General features: G+C 41.3%; 1 protein-coding gene and 1 long non-coding RNA gene across 2 annotated transcripts in view; both read left to right on the top strand.

Annotated features, from left to right (window-relative positions):
- The first annotated feature begins 10,075 nt into the window (after positions 1–10,075).
- TBXAS1 (thromboxane A synthase 1) overlaps positions 10,076–26,419 on the top strand; it is a 229,289-nt gene continuing 212,945 nt past the window's right edge. The window contains exon 1 of the mRNA XM_069003037.1: positions 10,076–10,276. Coding sequence (XP_068859138.1) covers positions 10,179–10,276 — 98 coding nt within the window. The 5' untranslated portion in view covers positions 10,076–10,178. The remainder of the gene's footprint in view (positions 10,277–26,419) is intronic.
- On the top strand, positions 12,031–15,973 carry LOC138104730 (uncharacterized). The gene is made up of 3 exons (XR_011148238.1): positions 12,031–12,115; positions 15,708–15,814; positions 15,920–15,973. It is a non-coding gene; the product is annotated as an uncharacterized lncRNA (long non-coding RNA).

The following is a 26,419-nucleotide window of genomic DNA, read 5'->3' as shown; positions in this document are numbered from 1 at the left end:
GGAGGTTTCAGCACGCGTCCTTTCTCTCTAACTGTTGGGCTAATTTGCCAAAGAGATTCTTAATCATCTCAACTTAAACATTAAACTCTAAAAAAAGACAATTGGCTGCTGTGGAGCTAGCAGAGACAGGAGAAATGGTTTTGTGTGCTTTGTGGGTAAGATAAAACACTTCTGAACATTTTGGCTGTGATCCTCTGGCAAGCAGGTGCCTGGGAAACTATTCCAGCCTTGCTGTTAGTCCTTACACCTGAGTATAAGCACCAACAAGAGAGCTGTGGTAAACACCTTGCAAAAGAACACACTGCACACCTCCCAGGGCTAAGTGTCCATGAGATAGTAATGCCCTGTGCATAGAGACTTGGTTCAGTGACACAATTAGACCCTGCTGGTCCTTTCCTACAAATAATTTACTAATTAGTCTGAAGACCTGTGATTTTTTGTATGCATTACTTATGGTCAGGGTCACTGGTTCTCAGCTACTGCTTCTGGGGTGAAGCAGCAGGCAGTGGGGAGGCTGAAAACTGTGGGAGCAGAGTGAGAGTTTTTAACTGAGGCTACTTGTGCAAGACCCTATTTAAACAAAAAAGGTTGAAGCTAAGACAGGAGACCCTCCTAGTAAAAGTGTCGCCCAAGAGAAGATGTGAAGGGGAGTTCTCAGTTCTGCTGGGAATTGCATTGCCCTTTTAATGGCAATAAAGTAGCTTTGCTGTTGGTCTTTGCAGATGTTGCCAAATGCTGAACTGAGCAGGTCTGGACAAGGAGGCAATTCCCTTCCTGTTGAGAGGCTTGGGAGCTCTGGGTCAGTGTGAGGTACGGCTTTTGGATATGTGGGGCTTGCACACCGTGGCATCAGGACTGCTGTCGTACAGAAAGGCAGAAAGCAGAAAGCTGAAGAGCTGGTGTCCTTCGTGAATCAAACATGCAGAAAGGTTAAACGCAGTGCCCTCAGATCTGAAATGAGGATGATATAGCTAGTGTTAGAGGTGTTGGTGAGAAATGCTAGACTTTCTACAAACTAATCCATTACCTTAAAAATCCCAGCATCTGTAACGGGGAGGTCTCACGGGCTGCTTTCCAGGTGAAGTTTTTCATACACCTCATAGACTGATTAGTGGCACTGCTGATATGTTTGTAATAGAAAATAACTTCTGGGCGCATCTGAAGTGGAATAGAAATTAATTTATGGGGGCATCTGAATCTGAAAGTGTTCCCTACACATTCCAAAAACTTTCTTAGATGTGAACAGCACTAGTACAAAAAGCAGGGATCATACCTGCATGCAGCCTTGCTGAGCTTTGAGTGTTTCTCTGTACGTGGACAGTACATATGGCAGCTTAAGCTTTGAGTGTTTCTCTGTACGTGGACAGTACATATGGCAGCTTAAGCCAGAGTGTCAGAACTCCTGCAAGAATGTCTCCAGAGAAGTATGTTGGCTGGGGATGCCACTGAAACCCTGGGGCAAGGCAGGTGCCTGAGGAAGAGGATGGTGGTGGCACCAAGCCCCGTGCAGGCAGCAGCAGTAATGGGGGCCTCTGCCCCCTCCCTCCTGGTGCTGAAGGTGGATGGAGCTCCCTACTTTACCTTTCCCCATCTGACAGTCAGGCTGCAGTGTTTAAAATAGGTGTGGATTTTCCTGTTTGCCCAACATCAGCACTCCTCCCAGCAATTGTGTCAGTTTTATTTTCCTTTCCTCATACACATCAGAAATCAAACAGTGTGATATGGCTAATGGGATTATATTGACCCACCTCTGCAGTTGCTATTAATATCTAAAGAAATCCTCAAATGCCTCAGCCACAGTGGTAGTACAGCTGCATGCCCATCTTTCTCTTACCAAACAGAGCGGGGTTTTTTACGTTAGCAAGCTAGTCCAAATTTCGCTTCTTGGTAGTGTTAAGAAGATAGGCACCAGATTATATGCAGAAGAGAATATATATAGAGTATCTGTTTTTGAATGGATAGCAAGCTGATTTGCAATGTCAATTTAAACAGCATCATAACAGGCAATTCTTTTTTAAAAACAAAGAAGGCTGAGGGGGTTTGAGGGGGCTCATGTCTTTTTCTTGCTGACCACAGAAACATAACCGACCCTTTCTGAAAAAAGCTCATTCGAAAGTCAACCCTGGTGCACAGGCTACTAAATTTCAATTGCTGGGTTTATGTCATTATTGCAGTTGCATTAACTCTAAAACACAAGAAGAAAGGTTGCTCTTTTCACTGTGAGCTCTTTCCATCCTCCACCTCCACAGCAAAGGTTACCCTAAGCAGTGTGTGTGTCTGTCTGTTGTAAGTGTAGAAATACATATTATTCATAACTTGCCAATGTGTATGCTGGAAAAGAAAAGCTGAATTTATAGCTATATTTCCTCTCTGCTGGGGTTTTTAGAGTTGAGTGTTTCAGTGTTTCCATTATAAACCCCTGTTTTCTGAGGTTTATAACAGTCTTGAAGAGCGGAGTGGTCTTGAACCATAATAGAAAGTGTGTAATGTTGCATTTACAGTACAGCTGTAACTGCGCATTAAGGAGTGTAATCTTCTCAGTGTACCCTCAGTGCTTCAGTAAGGTTCATTGGAGTTACATATACTGAGAGAAAAACAATATTTCATGTTTGGAGTTGGTGCTGCCCCTCCACAGAGCTGAGTGCATCACACGAGGACAGAGAGCATCTACCTGCACCAGACTTACAAAAATTCCTTGCTACACCCTTAGAATACTCAGGTGCATCCGCGGGGGCCCCTCTGAATTACAGCTCACCACAACCTCCCTCTGTCCCTGGGCTGTCTGAAGTAGACCCAGCTAGTCTGTCACGCATCTGGGTGGTTCCTGGCATTTCTAGTTAGCTTGAGCTGCCACAGAGCAGAGGCTCTGGAGGAGAAAGTTCCCTATACCCTGAGAAGGATACATATTTCCTTCTCGCACTAGCCCAGCTACAATATAAGGCCAGGCTTATCTGCCACTTGGTAGAAGGCATCAGAAGGTAGGAAGGAGGCTGGACTCTGTAAACTTTAGGCTAAGATCCCAACTACAGCACACTTTGAGAGATGAAGTTAAAAAGAGTGTCAGCAGGATTGAAATCTTTTTGAGACTAAGTTTTTCTTGCTGTTTCAACTCATAAAGTCAGGTTATTTAGTCTCCCACTTAACCTCTCTTCTCTTGGCTAATAGGTCAGCTTATTGGGTTCATGCCTTTTGCAAGTATTGCTAACCTCAAGCATTCAGAAATCACAAATTTACTCTCAGATTCATGAGACTGCAGGACAAACATACAATTTTTTAAATTGAGCAATTAAAATAGTTTAATTAGTATTTTAGCCCTGATCCTTAGAGTTTCACAGCTTTTGAGCACTTTTTTCCTTGCTTTGAGCTTGACAGTCTTTTCCCCCTGTATTTGTCCCAGTTGCACAAATGAACAACCAGTGCTGTAGGAAAAAAACTAAACCAAGACTTCAGAAAGAACTGGGGATTTGGAAGTGCTGGTTTTGTGATTGCATAATTTTTTTCTTTTTCCACTTTCTCTTTCTTTTCTCTCCCCTTACTGGTTAAGCATGCCCACGTTACAGCATATCTGCTGAGAATGAGATAGCTGAAGGGATTTCTGATTTGGTGAATTAGTGTACAAGCGGCCAGCAGAAAAGTCTGCAGCAAAAAAGCCCAATGAATGGGAAAGCACAAAAGACTGAAGTAAAGCTGCTCCCTGTATGTTGCATGTACTCCTCTGCTGTGTATAAGGGGGCTGCAGTTTGCATGTTAGTTATCTGTGCTCTCTTTCCTATGGGTAAGAAGGCCTTTGAGAATATTTGGCATGATCTACCAAGAAGTATTCATCATGTGATGCATACATTTAGGCAGCAAATATGCTCTGTATAGGGAGGGGTATTAGTGAAAATAAGGCGTTTCAGTATACTTTATATTGTCCTTGCGTTTGCCCCACAGTGTGAAGGTTTTATGTATCTTCCTGTCTCAGCTTTGTGTGTTTCAGTGCCCCATAAATTTTGTATTCTTACTGCCATCTGAAAATATTCATCATGGTTGTTCACAGTGCAGTTATTGTCATTTTGAAATGCTTATCATGGGGAACATTTTCAAAGGCAAGTGAGGCAACAGGGCAACAGCTTCCCCTGCCACACCTACAGAAGTCAGAGGAGCATTACCAAACCCTGCACCTGGTGTTCTTCAGGAGAGCGTCCTGTGAAGGGGTGTTTCTGCATCTTAAGAAGTGGTTCTGTAGATGCCACTAAAGAATTGCTGAAGAACTGGTCCTCAGTGATTCATTTTGCTGCCAGTTTGAGCTTCTTTGCAGTCAGGTTGCATTTCTACATGTGGATGTAAACTAATAGCTTCTGGGCTTTTTGAGGTATGAAAACCATTGCTGTGGCAATAGTATTAGTCTGACCTGCTTCATTGCCAACTTTCTTTCTCCTTTTTGCCAGTTTACTGCCTCTTCTGTGCCGAGACTAGTAGTGGTAGTGCCTGAGGTGTAGTACCTGTTCTGGTTTTGGCGTGTTTGTATAATCTAATACATTGCACATTCATTTGCTCTCTCTTTTTGCTCTCTAACTCATCTCAGAGGGACAATTGCATCCAAACCCTCTGATTTTAGGCAGTTAGAGGTAAGGCATAAAGAGAGAGCTGATACTGCCCACAGTTCCCAGATGGGAAGAATTCTAGCATTCTTGTCAGGCTGAAGGCCATAACCCATGGGCACATTTTCCATTCACATCTGTGGAGTTTCTTCTGGGAGCATGTGATATTTGAAAAAAGCAGTGGTGGACCTCAGGTGAAGAACACTTCTTTACCTTGTCTGAGGTTCAAGTTTTTTGAGACTGTTGGTGCCTTTCCCATTTGTGATTTTGAATTTTGACAGGGTATTGATAAATGTGTTGTATTAGTCAATAAGTTTGTTTAATTAAGTTATAGAACAAGGTACTTCTGTTAAGTTTTTCACAGTTCTTTTGACCTGTGATCCAGCACCAAAGCATAGTTTGGAGAATTCAAGCCTGGAGTTTGTTATCTACAGTAGGTTTTCAATCAGACAAATAAGGTTAGGTATTTTTCGTGGTGTTTTATGAACTGAGCTTCACCAAAGAAATTTTAACTTAGCAGTTCTTACCATAATATTTTTACAAAGGCAAACATTTATATGTCTCTCTGCAACTACAAGACTAGTCTAGGCAGGGTTTTTTGGCTTTCGCTGTGATTGTGGAGCTATTGATCCATGAACATAAATCCTTATTTATCTCCAGTCAAGTTTATAGGACAATGAAATTATAGGATTGCTTGAATCAATCAATGTTTCTACAGCAAGCTATAGAAATATAAACAAGTTACCAATTATTTAATAAAGTCAATTTGCTTAGAAATGCCTGGCGACAGGCAGCAGATGTTACACTAATTTCTGCTTTCTCTGGAATTTCACAGGGGCTGTAAGATCTTAATGTCACTATTAGCAAAGGTAACTTTATTTTTGAAACTCATTCCGAACTCTCACAGCAAGAGGAAGAAACTGTCATTCCTTTTGACCACAAAACCCGTGCTATTTCTAAGAGGAGTTCTTTGAAATAACTAGGATATCTCACAGCTTGTTGCTTTAGAGAGGACCTAGTACAGTGGCACTACATTTAGTTAGCATAATGAGTTTTTTTAGCCTCTAAGATACTGGCTGAGTTTGAAGCACCATAACTTCTAGTCACCTAAGATTAAATTTGTTAATGAAGTACAAGTTTGCATAATATTTTAGCTTTCCTAGAATTTTAAACTGTGTGCTTGTTTCCTGAGAAGCATTTAGGTTAATATAACCAGGTTCTGACTTGGCAAAACAATTTAAGTGTAGAAGTATGTCTTTCTGCTTCTCAGTTGGAAGTGTCATGAAAGTGGCCTCCTCAGTGTAGTTTTACCCTGTTTGCCTTTTGAGATCCACTTTATTGGAGTGACTTTTTTTCAAGGTGACTCAAGAATCTCCTGTGAGCTCATGGTGTCCTTTTGGTGCTCCTGTCTGTTTTGAATGTAGAGCAGGATCTTTATTAGTAGGCTCTGATGCCTTGGTGGTCAGTCTGTTGGGTAGTTTGTCATAGTTTATCATGCAGGAGTACAGAATCATCTGATTAATCTGCTTAATCAATCCTTGAACAGGGATAGTAATAATTAAGTCACAGATGGCCATTGTAAATCCTTCTATTCCAATACATTAATATTTCCAGTACTTTGGATATTAAGGTTGTTTTAAATTAAAAAAAAAGAAAAAGAAAACCTCTGTGCAAAGTACCTCTGGATTTTTTTTTTTTTGATTGGTCCACCTTCAAGACACTGAGAATTCATTTTGGCTCTGGAAAGGTTTTTGCTTTAAGGTAAATTATTTTCATATATACTTCCACATTTCGGTACATGGGCTTTGTTAAAGCTTATACATAAACTAGTCACTGATTAATCTCTTTTTTAAGCTGTTCTGTGGTATTTGTCTGCAGTATTCCGTGGCTAAGCTGTCTGTAGCAGGATTTTGTTGATCTGAAGACTGTGCTATAAATTTCTATAGACACAAACTGCTATAAAATTAAAACTCAACATCTTCCCTGACTTCCTTCATCTGTCATAAAGTTGGTGTGGCTCAGCCTTAATTAGATTATTATAGACCTAAAATATATGAGGTAGAATAGCACAAGAAGAATTGAATTTGGTCATTAGCAGGAGTGTGTGGTTAGTCTAGCTGGTGTAGTCAGTAGCTCCTGAAATATGAGACTACACTTTCCATTTGATATGCTTTGAAGACAGGTCAAAATCCTTAACGTGATTTAGGTTTACTGGGAAGGTCTATAGTCCTGCTTTTTAATAAACTCTCTATTTCATGTCCGAACAATACCTGTGTATGTCAGGCATTGCTGAGGCTCACAGCCACAGCTGTATTCCTTTGGAAGTTGAAATGCATTGTTTTGGAAGAGCATTTACAGAAAATATTACTGGACTCAGACAAGGCTCTAAGGCACGAAGGCTTCCTGTAAAACCTGGATTGTCTGGGTGCCAAGTTTTTGGTCTTTTTCAGCCGAGTTCATCTTCTCAGACTTTGAATGCAATTGTGTACTTCCCTGTTTAATAGCTACTGCTGCGAATGTGCGTGCAGGCTGCAGCTCTGGCTGTTCAGCATTGAAATCCTTCTGTCTGGGAGGTCTCTCATTTGCCAGGGAGCTCCCAGGCAGTGGTGGGGAATGAAGGAGAGATGGGTGTCTTCAGTGCAGGTTTTAGTCAACATCTGTGACGAACAGGGTGGTGGTTCCGTGGATTTTAATTGCTGCGTAAGAGAAGAGTGTGGATGGCACCGTGTCGAGGAGCTGCAAACCTTGGTAGAGGCAATCTTGAGGGAAGCCTTGTGGATTCAAATACAAGCAGTGCTGACTCACAGCAGTCTGACAGGAAAAGGCTCTCTTCTGCTTGTCTCTGGCTTCCTCCAGCATGCTGTTAGGGAGGAAGGACTTTGTATCTGTCTCCCTAGTTCTTTGATACCGTTACTATACTGGCCAGCGCGACTCCACAAACGGAACTTGGAGGTTGGTGAAAAATATCTGTGCTATTAACTATTAGTTAGGATGACATTTCTCATGTAAAAAAACTTGTAAAGAGAATCTCAGGATTGATAAATAGCTTGTTTTCATTGCTGTCTGCATCCCTGACTCCTTTTTTCCCCACCCTGCAAAGCATCATGTGGGTTTATGTGATTCCTCACAGAGCCTAGGTCCCTAACTCTGAAATGATAGCTGTAAGCTCCTCTGCCTGTGATGGGAAGTGCTCCAGGTAAGTTTTAGAGTCAATGCTTGCCACCCTTCTTAATGGTTGGTGGTGCCAAGTTAAAATCCTTCAGCAAGAAACAGGGGATGAGGCTTAAAAAGTAACACAAAACAAAGCCCAACATCAACAACAGAAAAGGACAAAAAGAAAAGAAAAAAAAGCTTGATTATGTGTTCTCTTCCAAACTGGAAACCCTATTTTCTTTCTTAAGTGTATGTTAAGAACTATTCATATGTCCTATGTCTCAGTGTGACTGGGAAAACACTCCAGTGCTTCTTGAAAAACAAGTGAGGTCTGTACTTGACCTGTGTGTGCTGATAGGAGTCATGCAGGTGATTTTAATAGGAAAACATCTGTCCTCTATGAACAGAAAAATGTCTTTTAGTAAAAAGCCAAGTAAATGAAAGTGAAATTGGAATATTATTTCTTGTCTTCTACCCTTGTGATGGTTGGTTTAGTTTTTTGGACACATATCAATGCTTGATTTTTTTTTCTTTTTCTGAAAGTCCCACAGGATTGGTTGCTGGTTGGGATTAGCTTGTGCCCACTGATAATTCCTTGTGTCACTGGTCTTGAATCTTGTTACAGTTGTTCTTGGAGAATTTGCCAGCAGCAGCAAGCCAGCAAAGCTGTTATTGACCTAGAATAGCAATGGAGTTGTTAATACATGAAGCAAGGTTTTCTGTGAACCACGTTGCTGTTCTGTGGAGCTGATGAGCTGGTTAACACCTTTTACTTACTCTGTAAGGATCTGAGGCTGGAAGGGAATTAATGCAGTTGTGAAGCACAGGGAACCAAAATAGCACTGATTCAGTTAGAGTAGAGCCAAATCTTCTTAAAATTAAACTCCATTGTGTTAGAGACTTTACTTTTTTGATACCTATATTATTAAGTTCTCTGATAAAAGCAGGAAATGTAATACAGTGATATTGGAGAAGCCTTGCACATTAAATCTAAGCTATTGTCTTGGGGTAGTAACAGAAGAAACCACTCTTCATCGGGTGTGTTGTGAGAATCAGATTTTACAGAATTTCTGATTCTCAAGGTTACCATATAATTCAAAAACTAAATTTTTGCATAACATTGATTTCCTTAACTTTCAAATATGTTTTTTAGGATGGGTGGGAACTCTGCAGCACATATATGAGTATTCATAGTTTCATAAGTAACAAACAATACTGGACAGTTCAGGGAATTTTGTCATGGGCAGAGGTGTTTACTTGCAAGCTGCTGCTTCTGATGTTGTCCTGAAGAGTTTCTCGCTCATGGAATTTGGTTACTTTACTGTATAGCAGGTTGGTGGACTGCTCTCATAGAAGTGCTTCAAGGTGTGTTTTTTGGTTTACCTTTCTAATTGGACTGGATCAGATGCTTAAAACAGGATTGAGGTTTGCAGGCAGGAAAATATGGAAGAAAGCTGAAGAATTCATATACGGAGAACAAACCATTTCCAGAACTGCAGTCAAAACTTGATGGTTGTGTGCAGGTTGTTCAAGGGGCTGTGGCAGCCTGACTGTGCCACAGTGCAGAGATAGTAGATTTGACCATATTGATGTTAAATCTGACACTAGAAATACAACCTAGGGGTAGCCAACATATCTCTGGAGAGACTGGTTAGTGATACCCCCAAGGGGGAAAGTGCACTGAGCCAGGAAAATTTGCTGTAGGACTCATGAACTTGAGATGATACAGCCAAACAGTGCTGTCAGTGTGGACTCATCAGTGTGGCAGATACTGACTTATGGATCTGGTACTACCCCAAAAAATTGAGGTTTTCTGCTCATTATTTCTATCTTTATATGCATTCTAGAAGTCACATTAGACCAGTTTTCCTCTAATTCCTCCTTTTGGTTGTGGTAATTTTAAGTTTACTTTTTTCCATTCTTACAAGGTATAACCAGCTTGGAAATTAAGTGCTAATGAAGTTTAATATTGCAAAAATGCTCTGTTTTTGTTACTTTAGAGAATGCCACTGTGTGTATGTCAGGGCACCCCTGAAGTGCCTTTATATTTTTCTCCCATGATCTGTAAGATGGTCAGGCTGTCTTCCCCATTACTTTTCCCCACACATTCCCCAGCTTCCCATACTTGAGGTCTAAAAACCTATTCAGCAACACTGATGTCTCAAGCGGTGGGTATGTAAATATTTACTGGCATGACAGTCAACAACAGTGGGAGGGGGGAAATTGCTACATTCTACCATTCAGGGAACCTTCAAGTTCTGTCTCAGAGTGTGCAGTTGATGAGAAGAGGAAAGGTTTGCAGTTTGTGCTTGACACGTTTTTGCTCTCTCGGTTCCTGTTTTGTTGCAGATGTCATTCATTTAGCTGTGGAAGGCTTTATCAGCCCTTGCAGAGGCTTTCCCCTGCACACACCACTCAAGGCTGGAGCTGTAGTGGAGGAAAATGGAGCCTGTAGATCTCCTGGCACTTGCCTCCCTAGAAATGAACAGTACCACAGTTACCCTGGCTTTGCTGGCAATCTTCCTGGTCCTGCTGTATTGGTAAGTGATAATGGTGATGTGGGCTGCACATCAGGCACAAGCCCTGCTGAAGCTCCACCAGCATCTGTAGAGTCTTTTATCCATGAGGGGAAACTGGAGGGTGATTGCCTAAGAGAGAAATGGAGGGGGAGTTGGTTTGGCTGCAGAGGGTGCAATAAATACTCAGAAAACTCATGATGCTTTTAGAGAATTTTCTCCTTGCAATACTGTCTTGTAAGTGCTTTACCAACTGCTAACAAAAATTAAGAACTTATTCTAAATTAAGAACTTATTTGTTGGTTTCTTATTAATTTCTTTGGGCAGCAGGAACATTGGTCCAGGTCAGAAAGAAAACAAGTACTTGTTGGTTCTCTTTTCTGTACTATGCTGCACTCTTGTTCTTTGGCTTAAGTGTACAGACACTTTAACTGCTGCTTGAATTTCCTCTCTTGTTCTTTCCACACTGACTTGTGGATACAAATCAGAATAACAGCAGCCCTAATGGTTAGCACCATTAGTATTAGGCATTGCAGTGAGCTGTGCTGAAATGAAAAAAACCCCACCCTCTCCTGACAGTTTATTTCAGAAATTAAATTACCTGAACTGGGAGTGTTTTTCTAACTTTTTTTACTTGTATGTCTCTTCAAATCCTGCCTTCCAGTAAAAGAATGGGGTTTTTTTCAGCTGTATGAGTGTTCAAGAAAAGGTTTCAGGGACTGTTTCAGAAAAAAAATCCAACAGAAATCCAAAGGTAATCTGGAAGAGAATAGTGGTGGCACCATGAGTTCAGCACAATTGTTGTAGCAATGTAATTGACAGATCGCTTTGCATATATTTTGTCATTCTTTCACCCTGTTGAGCTTTGTTCAGCTTCCTTCTGTGTCCAGGGAGGGTCTAGGGAGACTAAAAAGGGTCAAACCCATATTTGACGTGTGTTGCTGTATGAAATTGGTGGGTGAGCCTGCTTTCTTAGCAAGATCTGCCCAAATCATCACAAACATCCAAGTCCTACTTCCTCTGAATTTTACTGGGAAAAAGAATGGCAGCTCTAGGTCATTAAGTAAGACCATGCTGTTTAGCTGCAGACCTGTGCATCTCTGGGAGTGTAAGGGGGAGAGAGGGAGGACAGAGGCACATCCACAGTTCAGAAAAGCAGCAGATCAGCTGCTGAGATCTGGCCACCTGTGAGTCATTTGAAATAGCCTGATGCTTCCACATAGCACATGTCCAGATGTGCCAAGACCTCTGAAGACCTGGAACTGCTCCTTGTAAATGTCAGGTACTGTGTGCTTGCCCAGGGCCTCATTTTCTGGTTCAGTTTAGGGAAGGCTATTCCTCCCCTTAAAGTTAAGACATGGTGGTTTAGTGCACATTTGGTCTGGCCATTAACAAACATAGCTCTAATTGCAGAGTTAAACCAGACTCATGGCTGTGGTCAGTTACTGCTGAATGGAGTGCCTACCATAAAAGTTTCAAAAAGTTCAACTTAGCAGTGAGGTGGGAAATTGTCTAACAGTAGGGACACTCCATTCAGTGTGTCTGGTGGAAGGTGAGTTCTGTGAAAGCACCAAGAAAAGTATGCCACAGTTTTATGTGGGGAAAGTGTTTTATACTCTTAACTGCCAATGGTTATTACTAATCAATCTTGTTGATCTACAGATTCAAGTTGATTTTTAAGTAGCTTATTAAATACAGGTGTGTATAGATCACTCTTCCAATGGGAAGCTGGTGATTCTTAAACCTGCAATGAAATAAGCTATGGGCTGTTGGTGTTTGCCTGGTGGCTGAGCTGTTCAGATCTATTTATCTCAGTAAAATGCAGTGACTGAGCCCATAAGGTTGAAGTCTTGAAACACATCTGTAAGCATGGTAGTTGTTGTTCAAACTTGTCAGCTTTCTAATTTGAGTCTATTTTGTTAAAGTTTTTTATACTGCATGCTTGTTTAAACAAATCAGTAAAACTCAATGCATGCTCACATCTTCCTTTATTCATGACAATGACTGAAACCTTGGGTTCAAGGAATTATTTAAACAGTGTGTAAAATGGTTGCTAATAGAAATGCAGGTCTCTAATTCTAGGGAATGTTTTTATTACAGATCATGTTGCATACCTGATTATCTGGCTCTTCTAGGAGTTAGAAAACATGAGTGTTGTGTATGGCAGGAGTAATAATTAAGTAATAACTCTTAAAGTTCCTTTGAGGTTTTCCTTATAAGCCTTATCCTAATTTTTTAATAACTACTGAATTACTCTTTTTTTTAGCTTTTTCTGCCAGGATTGTATCTTTTTAGAAGGGCAATCCTGGGGAAAGGGAGGAATGAATATTTGCTATTGTAAATTTTGTTATGATTGTAGCTTATTGATCGGGGTCACGTTGTGTCAACTGTTGTATGAGTGCAAAGAACGGGCAGTTTGTCCACCTTATTGGCTGTGAAAGGCTTAGTAAGGCTCAACAGAAGGCAGCTGCAGGTAGGGGAGAGAGTCAAAAGTTCTAATGCACACTAGAATAGGAATGTGGCGATGGCAATGTTCATGTTTTTGAGCTCTTTCCTTAGCATGGTTTTTGTGGATGGGGGTACTCAGTGATTTAAATGACAGCCTTGAGCTGCTGTCCATTGGCTCAGCCTCAGTCCCTGTTCGTGTGTGTATTGTAAGGCCAGCTGGGATTTGTCACAGTTCAGCTGGCAGGTGGTATCTTGCTAAGCTGTGATAAGACCAATCTCTTCACATTTTTGGGTATGGTGAGGTCATATGAAAGAGGGAGAGAAGAAAGAGTTGATTGGGAAAGGGAGGAGAGGATGTAGCTGCATAAAATAAACTTGAAGTTATAAGTCTTAGGAAGAAACTTGGATGATTTGATAATTTTTTAGGCAGTTATTTATGGTACAATGAAGATCATCAAAAACTCTTTATAACAAATCATGTAATAGCACATCTTTGATTTCTCATGCGTTGTCATCAGTGTAATATGAAGGTATTGCTTGTAGCGTAATGTGTCAATTTTAAATCAGTGGAGCACCTATAACTTTTCAGTGTTTTTCTTCTACATGACCTTAAGTCAGCTCTAAGGAGAGGCTTTTTATGGTAGTTGATTTAATGTTGGGAGTAGAAAGAACTACAAAGCTTTTTGGGTACATAGTCTATTTGGATTTGAACGGGAAGTTGTTTTTTGGTAATCTGTTAAGAGGCTGCTCAAGCCTCTTTGCTATCCCCCGTTCCTGAAGGATTTAGTTATCTGCTTCTCTCCCCATTCTTACTACTTGTTCTCTCTAGGTAAAAGTCTCTTCTTGCAGATTTCTTATCATGGATTCTTCGATGTCTGCTGCTACATCATTATTATTGTGATCAACAGGCTGCTGCTTTATCGACCACAGAAAGGCATATTATGGCTAACTACCAAAGTTCAGTAATACCAGTGGAACAACAGTTAGCGCTCTAAAAAAATGTCTTGTCCATGTCCTGCCTTGTGATTTCTTCCACACAAACTGATTATCGGAGCAGTTTCTTTTAAGAGCACTTGCTTTCTCAGTTGTGAGCACTGCTGTCTCTATTTGCCTAATCTCTGTGAATCTCAGGGGGTTTTTTTAGGCATGAAATAAACCCAAACTCTTAAGGGAAGACTGAGCTTAACATTTACAAATCCTAGTGATATTCTCCATTGAAAAATACAGTAGTATATCTATGCAACATATTGTTCATTTTAATTTCAAACATATGCTGAGTTGGATATCCCATACTTGGCTGTAGCTGCAGACATTGCTTTGTGTCTTTCTTTTTGCTGTCTGGGTAGATGTTTGATAAAATGAAAGCAGGAGTTTATCTTGCTTTAAAGTTTAATGTACCATAAGCTGAGCATTATGAAGAAGCTGTCACAGCATTCAGATACCTGTGTTCAAACTGGATTATCAACCCCTTGTCTAAACAAACCTGGGGTTTTTTAGAAACATGGAGGTTGGATGGGAGTGTTTGTTTATGTTTGCAAGATCTGTGTCTAATTGCATGCTTTCAAACATAGCAAAACATAAACTAGTGGTGTTCCTGTCTGTTTCTGAAAAGCTAAGTAATTCAGAAAGATGTCATTTTTACATTGAAGTAATATTAATGATTGCTTGTGCTACGGACAAGTATAGAGAGACTAAGGGATTGGGGTCCCCGTGGATCAAGGTACTGTCCACCCAGTGCAGAACAAATCAATCCTGACCCAAAGAATTTGCAGTCTCTGATAAAAACGAATGAAAACTGAACTTAATATTTTTCCTCTTCTGACCTTAAGTGTAGACATTTGCATACAGGTGGATGGGGGACATTCTTAGACATGGGACACACATGTTAGAGTTTATCAGTTGGTGCCATACCTGTACTAACCCTCACCAGAAGTTGATCTCAGGACAAGGAAGTATTTCCATACAGGTGACTTCAATACCATTGCTTGTTTGGCATTACTTTGCGTCTTTGGTTTTGGAAAGGGCTCTAAAGGGAAAGTTTAGAGGTAATCTTTTTTCAGCAAAAGCTTAATTCTGGTTTTGCATAACCTTGCTCTTTGGGGTTGAGTTAGCTAAACCTTCTTTTTTTTCTAAAGTAAATGCCACCTAATACTAGACCTTGGACCAATTTTTGCCCCTCAAAAGATCACTGTTTATGAAAGATGTTTGACAGCTAGAGATCTAGGCTTATGGTCTGAGTGCAGGCATAAGAGAAGTAGATTATTCCCGCTAACACATCCAGATAATGCTTCTGGACAGATCCAGGGACAGGCAATACAAAACTTGGATTCTTTCTGGGTAGGTAGGCCCTAACTTTTCAGCCTGCCACTGCTGCCATCAAAGGCACAGGGCTGCAAGGACCACTCTGGCTGGAAACAGGCCTGGGTGTGGAGCATCAGCAAACACTCAGAAGGATGTACAGCTCTGCTCTTACATCAGGCTCTTTGAGGTGAGGGGTTCAGAGAGGCATCCTAATGCTCAGGTGTCAAAGCCTGCTCGTTTCTCTTTCTTGCAGAAGGCACAGCTCTGTAGGCAGCGAGTGCTCGGGGGCTGGTGCTCCTGTATTGCTCCTGGGCTCTGGCTGCTGGATTTGTCTCCATCTCCCACATCCTTCTGACCAGCAATGTCTGACCTCTGAGCTGGGACCTAAGGTTATGGTCCCTAATGAGTCTTCTCCTATGACAACCTTGTAGCTTCTCAGTTTGCAGTGAACCCAGCATCAGGTTTACAGGGTCAGAAGGCTGGGAAGTTTTGGGGTTTTTAATATTCTGTTAACCCCAGCTGGTGGTTGCTTTGGTTTTTTCCTAAAATGGCCATTATGTCAGTGGAAATCATTCTACTTCCCTCCTCTTTATTTGAATGTCCCATTAGAAAAGCTAGAAGGATCTGACTCAACAGGAAACATCAGCAAACTGATGTTGATGACATAAAAAACCTAAAAAGATTCTGAATTGTCTTTGTCATGCAGTTTCACATCAAGCAAATCTGGAATTCCCATGAATGTGTCAAACATAATTTGATCCCACAGCTGTGCAGTATATGGCCTTGTCTTTGAGCTAAATCAAGCATCTCTAGGTGAGCCTGAGGAGCAGAATTATACTGCTGAATTACTGAATTATAATTTGGAAAAGTGCCATACCACAAGTGACTAAACACTTTATTTCTCTGAAAACAAAGTAGATTTGATCATCCGGAATGAAGTTCACTCAGTGCCCTGATTATGCTGCTTTTAGGTAAGCAAAGTTATCTTACATTTTGGGGAAGAAGCAGAACAGTTTTCTGTTGTTGCTGTCGCAGCTTCAGAGCTAGGTTCTCTGGGATATCCTCAGAGGCTGTTATAACACCTTGGTTATCCAGACAAATGTAGCTGGGTCTTCAGTGCTGTGCAGCTTTGGTTTTCCTTGGTTGCACTGCACTGCAAAACTCAGAAACAGTCTATGTTCAAGTTTTGTTTTGTTTTCAATTTAGAGATTACATGTCCAGCAGTGTTTATTTGAAGGCCCTCAAGTAGTTGCTGAGCTTTTTGCTTTTGTGAAGGTGCACTTTACCCTAAAAACACTGTGTAAAAAAGTCAATCTCCGGCCTATTAATTCCTTGTGGTCTTCATTTTTCCCTGAACTTTTTCATGCCTTTCCCCATTAAATCCCAAATTAAAGCATAGTTTGATTTTAGTGTGTGGAGATTGGAGCCTTAATAGTATGTAAAGGCAGACAGGCAGGGATAGGATGGCTTCCTTTCACAAAACAAGTATATTTACCTGTGTTCTGCTGTAATCTCCAGATCCATGTCCAGTGGAACAAGCTGCAAAGCTGGATAATGCACACAAATGGCTCAAGAGCAAATAGGAGCTGGACACAGCCCTTGAGCCATCCCATTTCTGCTTCCCCCTCCTGTGGGGCTTGTAATGGCCTGGGTCTGGTCTCAGCTGGGTTGCACAGGCAGGAGAGACCAGCACGGGAGGGAAGTACTCTGACTTCTCCATCAGGCAACTTCTGCCTGAGAGTCTGCTCTGGAGCTTCACTGAGCTCTTCTGGACTAGCAGTTTGGGTTTAACTTTTGATTTGCTTTTTGCCTTCAGGCAGGTTGCTTTGTTTAACTTGGGGATATTTGGGTCCCTCTCAAACTCATTTTGGGTACTCCAAATGATCTTCTAGGAGCTCCTGCCTCCATCTACTGACAGTATTAGGAACATGAGGAACTTAATACCCTGCTGGTGGTGCTTTCAATGGAATTGAAATTAGATGGTGGGAGAAGGCAATGTAAACAACTTCCTCAGAGAGAAAGCTCTGCAAGCAGTGGGGCACTCCATCCCATTGCACTGGCGCTGTCCCTCGCTGTGTCTGTGCATTTAATTGCCAGGCTCACAGGGGCCTCTCAGGTCTGCTGCAAAGTCTTCAAACACTGCCATGAGCTCTGCTCTTCCCTGAACCTCAGGGGTGCATACTGGCCGTTCCTGTGATTGCCCTGCACTGGGGGGATTTGTTGTTCCCCCTGTGCTTTAAGGTGTGTGGATTTTTGTCACTCCACTTTCAGATAGCACACTAAGTGTCCTGCCAGCCTGCCTGTGTTCCCTCTTAAATGAAAAGTTAAAACAGTGGGCAGCTTTGACAGGTTAGAACTCCTCACAGTGCTGAAATACAGATCTATGTTCTCTCTTTTCTTGTCTCCTTTAACATTGCTCCCATCATTTAAAAAAAATTTCCCATATTCGTCTTCACTCCTTTTCTTCTTTGCATCAGACTTCATCCATGCCAGTGTTTGTTTTGTCCTGTCTGCTGGCTCACAGGTAATTTATGCCTTTGATTGCCATGCCTTGATCTTCTGTAGGGAAGTTTTTATACAGTATTTAATGGAGCTGTCTGAAAAATATTTTAAAATATTGACATATTATTGAGAGATTGTTTTTTATCAGTTCCCCTTGACATACCCAAAGTCTTTAGATGGATTTTTCTCTCTCTTATCTCCTTGGTTCTGTTTTTGTTTTTTTTTTTTTCTCTATTGAAAACAAAGTTTACTGTTCCATGAGCTCAGTATGTGCTAAGTACTGTGAGACAGCTGAAAGAGCTCAAAATATTTTCTGGTTTGGGTTTGGATATGCATTTATTTCACTTACCCAGGAATAGCGGAGGAGCTTGAGAAAATGATGTTCCATGTCTGCCTCTTCCTTCCCTCGCTTTCTATGCCATTGCTTACACTGTTGACAATTTCTTTTAAGCCTTACTTGTTTATTTGACGTGTTATCTATGACTGGAGTGATGTGCAGGTCAATAGGAATACAAGAGTTTTAATGAAGGGATTATCTAGCATGTGGGAGATTCTCCATATCCATTCCTTTGGTAGTTTCTTTCCTAGCTGGTTGCTGCTTTCATGGTTCTGCAGAACCTCTGAAGCTGTTGGGGGAGCAAGGAAGCGACAAACAAGGAAAAGGGCAGAACTTGTTATATTGCTTTTTTTGCTTGGGTGGGAAAAGAAGCTGGATGCCCAGCAATGGGTGGGAAGGGACTGGGAAGAATGACTGGGAACAGCAGGATATGACTCCATGTGAATTTGTAGTGGGTTGTTACAGATTGAGGTCAAGTATGTTTGGGTAAATTGAGGCTGGAAGAAAGGAGCTGAACTGAGATGTATGTTGGGAGTAGGAAATGGGGCAGTGGCTGTGTGCTTGCTTGTATGGACAAAGTAAAGTCTACTTCCTTGGAAGGAATAATCCCTTTCAGCTACTAAAAACCTTGTGATGCTCTTTATGAGTTGAGGGGCATGGGAAGGATGAAAAGGCAGTGGACTTTAGAGGAGATGAGTAATTGGTAACTGTCTGATCACAGGCTCCTGCTGAATGAATGCCCTTGGATGAGAACTCTTGGCGGAGTTCTGAACCTGTAACCCTCAGTATTGTTTTAACTTACTTGGTGGCAATAAATCTGATGTAATCTGTGCATGCATGTTTGTGGTTTTGCATCCAAAAAGCTCCAAAGAGCTTTTATGTAAACACCCTCTCAGTAGAGTTATAACAATTGAAGAGGTCGTCGAGGCATGTGGTTTGAAATGTGGGAAAGACATGAAATAAAGCCATCCTGGGAGAGGAATGAGCAGCTAAAGGATCTTCAGTGGGTTGCATGCTAGCATGACAGACAGAGAATGATGGTGGTCAAAACTACAAGGGCCCTCTTCCATCTTTGAAATATCAATATGATCTGTTTGTTCTCCAAAAACCTGAACAAATCTCTGTTTTAAGATTTTCTGAAATACTCATCATGGCTAGAGATGAAGCAATCTCTCCAAGAGAGTTCTCAGTATAAGCTTCATGGTAGCAAAACTGAGAAGCTGCATGTTTCTCTTAGGATAGATTTCAGTGACTATGACACTATTGTGCTGGATTGATTAATGTCTCTGAAAGCTATGATGAATTGTTCTCAGTATGGGACCCTGAGTTGACCAGTTGTTGCTCAGTAGCCATTCAGGTTAGAGCTCTGGCCAACAGCTTTAGGAAGAGCAAAAAACCTCTCGGTGGTTCCAGAAAGACTTCAGATCCCCTCTGTAGCTCATGAAACAGGGTTGTTCTGGAGTAATATTCAGCAGCCTTCACTTCTATGTGTCTGGCTTGCTCTCTCTCATCTCCTCTTCAGAGCTAGGAATAGGTGGTGCAAAGATAAAGAATCCTCAGTTTTAGGAGAATATTCCTAGCTATGGCAAAAAACCTCGAGCCTTTCCCATTTCAGAAGAATAGTATTTTAAAATTTGTTTCTATACTAGAAAGATTTAGTCCTCAGGTAATTTCTCACAGTTTTTGTAGTTGTGTCTCTCAATAGCTGTGTTTTAAAATTTTAAAAAGTTTAAATTTTTAGCAGTAGTTAAGTATTCAGTGGTTTCACAATATATTTTCTTTCCTGAGATACAACTTTTGTGTAACATAAATGGATGTGCTCTCAATTTGAGTGGAAAACCAGCCATCTGGTGTTCTCCTAGGACACAGAGCTCTGTTATTGACTGAAAGAGACCATCAGACCTGGGGTGTCAGGCACAAAGGAGTGAGGAACCTCCCCCAGCCAAGGTTTCAGAGCAAGCTTGGAATTTTAACTGTGGGCACAAGATGGTGGAAGGACTGTCGGAACCTGTGCCTTCACAGGCCATGAATCTTGTAAGGACAGGGGTATTTACAGTGTAAGTATGTTCATCCTGCCAGGACTCAGTCTCGGATTTGAGAGTTGGGATTTAGGTAGTTTATCCCTACCTGCCTCCTCAGATTTAGGAGACTCAAGCCACTAACAAACATGGTAAGGAGGCCTTTATTTCCATGGTAGCTGGTGACTTAGTTCCTCTTTCAAGCTGTAATTGTGTCACTGGTGGACATTTTCTATTTAATTTTTGACATTGCTAGGGATTCTGTGCAGTAAAGCCTTCTCCCTCCTTCTCCCCCTTTTTATTTACGTTCCTGAGTGAGAGCATAGCCAAGCAGTGAGCTCAGTGCCATGGAAGCATTTTATATTTTGAGCAGAGATAAAAATCTCATTCCTTCTATAAACAAAACAAATCAACAGATGATGCCCAGGAGAACCATTTCTCTATAGCCATTTTCCTCCAGCTGCTTTCTATTCCGTGCAGCTTGCAATGCACCATATGAAATACGTGTGTGCCTTTCTGTGTGTGCAAAGCACAGGTTTCCTCCAGACAGTGGCAGCTTCATCATAAAAAAACCAAAAACCACCCAAAAACCCCACTTTTTTTGTCTTTTACAGTGCTGTATTAATAAGATTACTAATAAAGTTGAGATGCTTGGTTGTTTAATAGTGTGTAATTTAGCAATGCTAGAGGATATGCTGGAGGAACTCTGCAGTCACAGCCACTGCATCTTCCCTCTGAATGGGTTTGGACTATTGTCTGTGGGAGGATGAGTGAGTCTGAAATAATCTGAGTGAGTCTGAGTGCCTCATAAACATGGCAGAGAGGAGAGTACAGTGAAACTGCTCAGAGTTTGCTGCCCTGTGTTTGCTTGCAGGTGTCCCTGTGTCAGCGAGGAGATCTCTCCAGTGCTGCAGCAGCTTTGTGACTGGGCACAAGCTTGTTGCAGGCATGAGACTGGTGGAAAGCAATAGGAATTGGCCCCTTCAGCCTGTTGTAAGCCCTTGGTTGATGGCACCTCTTGCTTTCCTATTTTAGTTTGGCCGTGGTGAACAGCTCAACGGCTCAGGTGGATGGCGAAGAATTGCAGGGGGGTGGGGGTTGAGACCGTGAAGCACCATGGAAGGAGATCATGCAAGGGAAAGAGCAGAGGGTTGTCTGGATGAGGAGCTGGTAGATAAAGTGTATGGCAGGAACTCAAGAAGGAGTAGTTGCAGGTCAGCCTTTGGCAGAGGTGCAGCTGGAGGTATATCTTATCTCAGCAGAATCTTTCTGCTCACCTCCCCCTCCTGAGATGTGCTTCTGTACAGGAGGAGGGTGGCCAAGCCAGATGTTCCTAAGCTGGAGCCTGGGGGAGTAGTATCTTGCAGAGGCAGAGAAAGGTGATAAAAGTTTGAACATTGCTAGGTTAATGGACTGTCTGTTTGCCATCAATAGTAGCCTCTGAGACGTGAAGGAACTTGGAACTAGTGGGGGGGGGGTAGGAGGGCAATAAAATTTGGCAACATTACTTTTGGTCATCTTGATAAAGCACAGTTTAGAACTGAGGGAAAATATTGTGGTTTCACATCCAAAAAGCTCCTGAGAGAGAGCTTTCATGTAAACACCTTGCAATGTATGTATACATTTACACCTATAGATAAATACATAGCGAGTGACTCAGAACAAACAGCTTCTAAGTAAGCAGCCAAACGTAACTGATCTGATCATTGGATAGATCATGTTCAGTGCCCAAAGCAACCCCCATATCCCATCTCCAGCCAAATGACTCCTGGCAGCTAAGGAAATAACCTTGGGTAAACCCAATAGGATTTTTATAACAGAGGCATTAGCTATTGGCCCTGAGTGTATTTTATGACGCTGCCTCAGTTTTGCCTTGTATATCTTCATTCTGGTGTTGATGTGTTGTTCTGTGTTTTTGAAAAACTGCGGTCTCTCCCCACCACTCCAGGATCTGTGACTGCAGCAGCCGGCTGCGGGTTCACACTCATCAGCACCGGATCATTCTCCAAGGCAGACCTCATCTGGACAGGGCTGGGCACATGACACCACTTTGATTTGTTTAACTGGAGTGCAAGACAAGTAACTGATACAATTTCTGCTGTGCTACTGGGAGAACAAAGGCTGTACCTGATCGGGTTTGAAGTTCAGTTTTCCATATTAACCAATTTCAGTTAAAAGAACTTTTTTCTACCAGATCAATTCTTTGGGTGGTATGGCTGAGATGGTTTTGATCAGAGGCTTCTTGCCCTAAACCTGAGTTTGCTGAATCATTGAAACAGGGTCTCAAATGTGTGTGAGAACTGAGTTCTGTTTACTTTGCTCAGTTGCCCTGGTAAAGTTAGGGAGCCGCAAAAAAAGTTGAATAGAAATTTCCCTGAATGATAAGTGCACATGAATCAATTTTTTTTTTTTTTTTAACTTATATTTGTGAAGGTACTTCCCAAGGATATTTGCTTATGTCTGAGCATTTAGGCTTGCAGCATCTATGGAGTTTGAACTCAGAGCTTTAAGGAAATGAAAGCTGTGTTGTAACATAGCTGACTTCTTCTTCTTTTTTTTTTTTTTCCAAAGAAGTAAAATATTTTAGGTGCTTAGTTCTTTCGAAAATCTGGATTTAAAGGGGGTGGTTAATAGTGGGAAATTTTGTCGCAATTGTTGGCAGCAGTGGCTGATTGTTTTTCTGTGTGACACTATTTTGGGTCAACTTACAGAGCTGACTGTAAGATGTAAAACCATTTTGGTAAAGTTTACATGGACAGCTTGTCTCATTAATTATCCAAGAAATTCTGAACTCTTAAATAACAGCTCTAAGCTGATTTACTAGTGCAAGCCCTTTAAATTCATAGGCTGAATTTGGCTTGCATTGCTTAGACCAGTAATAAAACAGTATTGTGGGGTTTTTTCTTTCTTACCTGAGAACATAATTCTCCCACCTTTCAACTTTCACACGGTCATTTTTCTGACTAAAAAATGTTGTTGAACATAATATTGATACAGTAAAAGAGCAACCCACACAGAAACCCAAGCTGCACCATAAATCCTTCTCTGAAGTTGCTCACACTGGTTATGTAAATAAAAGAAAATTGATGCTGTTTGCAGAATGTGATGATATAGGGGAAATTTCTCTTTCGTGATAGAAATTGTCTGTGTCTGTGTGTGCCCCTGTACCTGTCCCCCCACCCAGCTCTTTGTTGTTTTGGTTAGCTCTGTAGCTGATACAGACACCAGAGAACCACCCCCCGAGGCGGAAAATGTCCTTTCTCAAGGTTTCACAGAGGATCATTACAGTGACTGTTTTGTCTTTTCCTTGCTTGGGAAAGACCTTTTGACTGAAAAATATATTGTTCAGTTCAGGAGGAATTACTGTATGTAACCAGACACTAATGACTTTCCTTTGAATGTGGTGGGTTTTGGTTCCAATTCCAAATAGTGAATTGTATCTCTACGAACTAAGGGATGTTTCAACCCCCGTGACTGTTGATCCCCAAGGATGCAGCTGATCCATCTAGGGGGGGTTTTGTTTGTAAATTGCATTGCATTTGTAAATAGCTGGTGGCCAAAATCATTATCATTGTGTTAATTTAAAGATCAGTCAGCATTTTCAAGGGCTGGGCAGTTTCAAGAGCTTTCTCTGAGCAAGTTGGAGGCTTTGTCTTGGAGGCTGTGAACAAATTGTTACAAGACACAAGAGAGCTGGTAGGAGTTTGTGGAATCATAATTAATTGACAATGGTTTTTCAAAAATGACATTTTTCAATTTAAAATAAGCTGTTAAAACAATTTAGAACAGTGTTGTGATAGTCCCTTGACACATGCGGGGAGCTTTGGGTTAAACATATAAATAATGCTGAAAAGACTATATTTAGTTCCAGACTGATCCAAGGACAAGTGAAAAATTGAAGGTCAAATAACAAAACGAAGAAAAGAAAATTATAGCCCTCCTTGTTCTGTTCTGCAGCATGCTTCTTGGCAGCCGTGAAGGTTCAATACTGGGAAATTTGTCACATACAACTATTTATGATTTGTACTTCAAGCAAAGCAAGTAAGCATGAAGTGTATGCACTTATTGACAACAGCACATCACTGAGTCCTGTCACACTGAATCTGGAGAGCAGCTCTGAAGTACTGCAGAATTTTGGGGGGCTGGATATCAAAAGATCTATGAAAACACAATCAATCAATCAATCAATCAATCAGTCAGTCACAGCTTTCCCCATGCTCTGTCTTGACCCTTAGGCTCTAGCAGTTGCTTGGAACTGAGCTGAAGTGTAACCAGGTTCTAAGTGGTGGGCCAAGACCATTGCTTGTTTTACTGTTTTTATTTGTACAAGCTATTAAAACTATGGAACAGGAAGAAGTTCAGTTCTCTACTAGCTGGGGAGAGCTTTCAGACTGTGCTTGAGCAGGAGTTTGTTTATACAGCCCAAGCACAGAGCTCAGTGCTTCCAACTGCAGAGACAAGGCAATGAGCTTCAACCCATCTAAGTTATCCCTCTGGTGGTGGTAATGGTTCTTTTCCTCCTTTACGGACACACCTCGAGCATTGCTGAGCCGGTCAGGATCCGGGGTAGGTGCCAGGCTGTACTCCCTTCATGTAAGAATAGTACCTCACCTGAGGGGCTGCAGGTAGCACAGGCACTGTTGGAGCCGCAGCACCACATCTCAGCAGGTCATGCCTGTTTGTTCAGCTGAGGATCTGCACAAGAACGACGAAACTCTGAATGCTCAGCCTGCTGATGGAGATTGCCAGTGATACTATTTCTGCAGTCATGTTTATGTGATGTTTCACTTGACCTAATCTTGCCAAGCCTGATCATGCCTGCATGTCCTCTTGCACAGCTCCCAGCATGCCCAGAGCACTTTCCTACTGGCCAACCAGGCCACAGTCCTGGGGCCAGATCCCCTCCCTGGAGTATCTGCTGGCCACTTTGCTTCAGACATGTTCCGACTGTTCTGTTTTTATTAGGAGATCTTGGTAGTACATGGTGTAATTAATTATTTTCTGAGGCTTTATTTAATTTCAACTAGTCTCCCACTAGCCTTCCTCTCCTTGAACTGCTTATGAAACCTTATTCAGTTGAAACTACAGGGTATTATCTCACTGAGTAGTGCAGTCTTCAAATTGAATAATATACTTTAAATTAAATGCATGCATTGCATGGACAATGTCTATTCAGACAAAGCTTTGGCTACCATTTGTGTGAAAATCCGATGCATTTTTAGCAGTGTTCAAAAATGAGTAGGAATACATGTGGTCCAGCTTGGCTAGCAACTTGTCCCAAGATGGGTGCATTCAACTCTGAAACTGCAACATTCAGAGAAACAGACTTCTTTTTCTTAGATGGAAGCCACGTCTTGCATAATTTGTGTTTTTGCAATTTCACTTCAAATCTAGGCTTTGCCTGTCAGAGATAATGGGAAACAATTATTTCTTTCAATTACTAGCTGGCTGTCGTTTACATTTCCTATGAGCATCCCTCTCTCCCTCTCTCTCTCTTCCCTCTCTCTCTCCCCCCATTCCCTCCCTCCCCCTCTCTCTCTCCCTTAAAAATATTTTTGTGCATGCTTTATCTAAAAAAAAATCAAAGTGGAAGCCCAGTAATTAGGGTCATTCCTTTAGCAATGAGTTAATCTCTTTACAGAAGCAAAAAACAAATTGGGATTGTCCTCAGCTGAAGTCCCAGATGATGCATCATTTTTTGTCTGGTTGTTTCTTCAGCTCCTGAATTTATTATGTCTTTAATCTTGACTGTTTTGCAGAATAAGATGTAAACTCAGTTATGGCTTGGACTGGTTGAAGTCTTATCCTGGTGAGGGCCTGTATAAACTGAAACTTGAAATTTGGCCTAAGAAAGTTGTACAAAACACTGATTCTTGCAAATGTGTCTCTTAATAGACACGTTTCTAACAAGTGTTCACCCATCCTTTCTTTTAATATTAGAAGGAGCAGTTACATGAACAGTGTATCTTTTCATTAGGTCATTTGTTGTGCTATTCATTTATAGCTTTATTTCCCTTACCTCCAACTTTTACACATTATTTACAGAATAATTCTGAGTTCATAAACTTGGATATACAAACATATGATTTTTTTTTTTTTTTTTTAAACCACCAAGGCATTCATGGTTTGTGTGAGGAATTCCCTAGGCAGAACAGAAAGTTCAGCAGTGGCACAGGTAAATATGGGTACAGCTCTGGCTTTGCTTTAGTATATGAAGTTTGACACTTGGATATGAATGCACAAGAAGAGGGAGATAAATTACTGAAATCTTCATTTTCCCGACTGTTGACTACCAAAAAATAAATTAAAAGGGAACTCCCAGCCCTTACTATTTATAGAATGTCACCACAGCACATTTTGGAGTTGTTTTTGAAGGGTCATTAACCTCACTATCTAAAAGCAAGCAAGTAACCAGCATTCTTCTAGCTGTCAAATACAAGTTAAGTGGGTTCTTTTAAATTAGTTTTTGTCTCTGAAGAACATTTTGTTGTTTATGCTTAGTCTGTAAGGGTGCTCAAATTCCCCAGTTAAAGTCAGAGCCGGCCACATCAGGAGAAGTAA

This window comes from Aphelocoma coerulescens, chromosome 1A, assembly GCF_041296385.1.
Source record: "Aphelocoma coerulescens isolate FSJ_1873_10779 chromosome 1A, UR_Acoe_1.0, whole genome shotgun sequence".
Lineage (NCBI taxonomy): Eukaryota > Metazoa > Chordata > Aves > Passeriformes > Corvidae > Aphelocoma > Aphelocoma coerulescens.
This window is presented reverse-complemented; position numbering and strand designations above follow the sequence as displayed.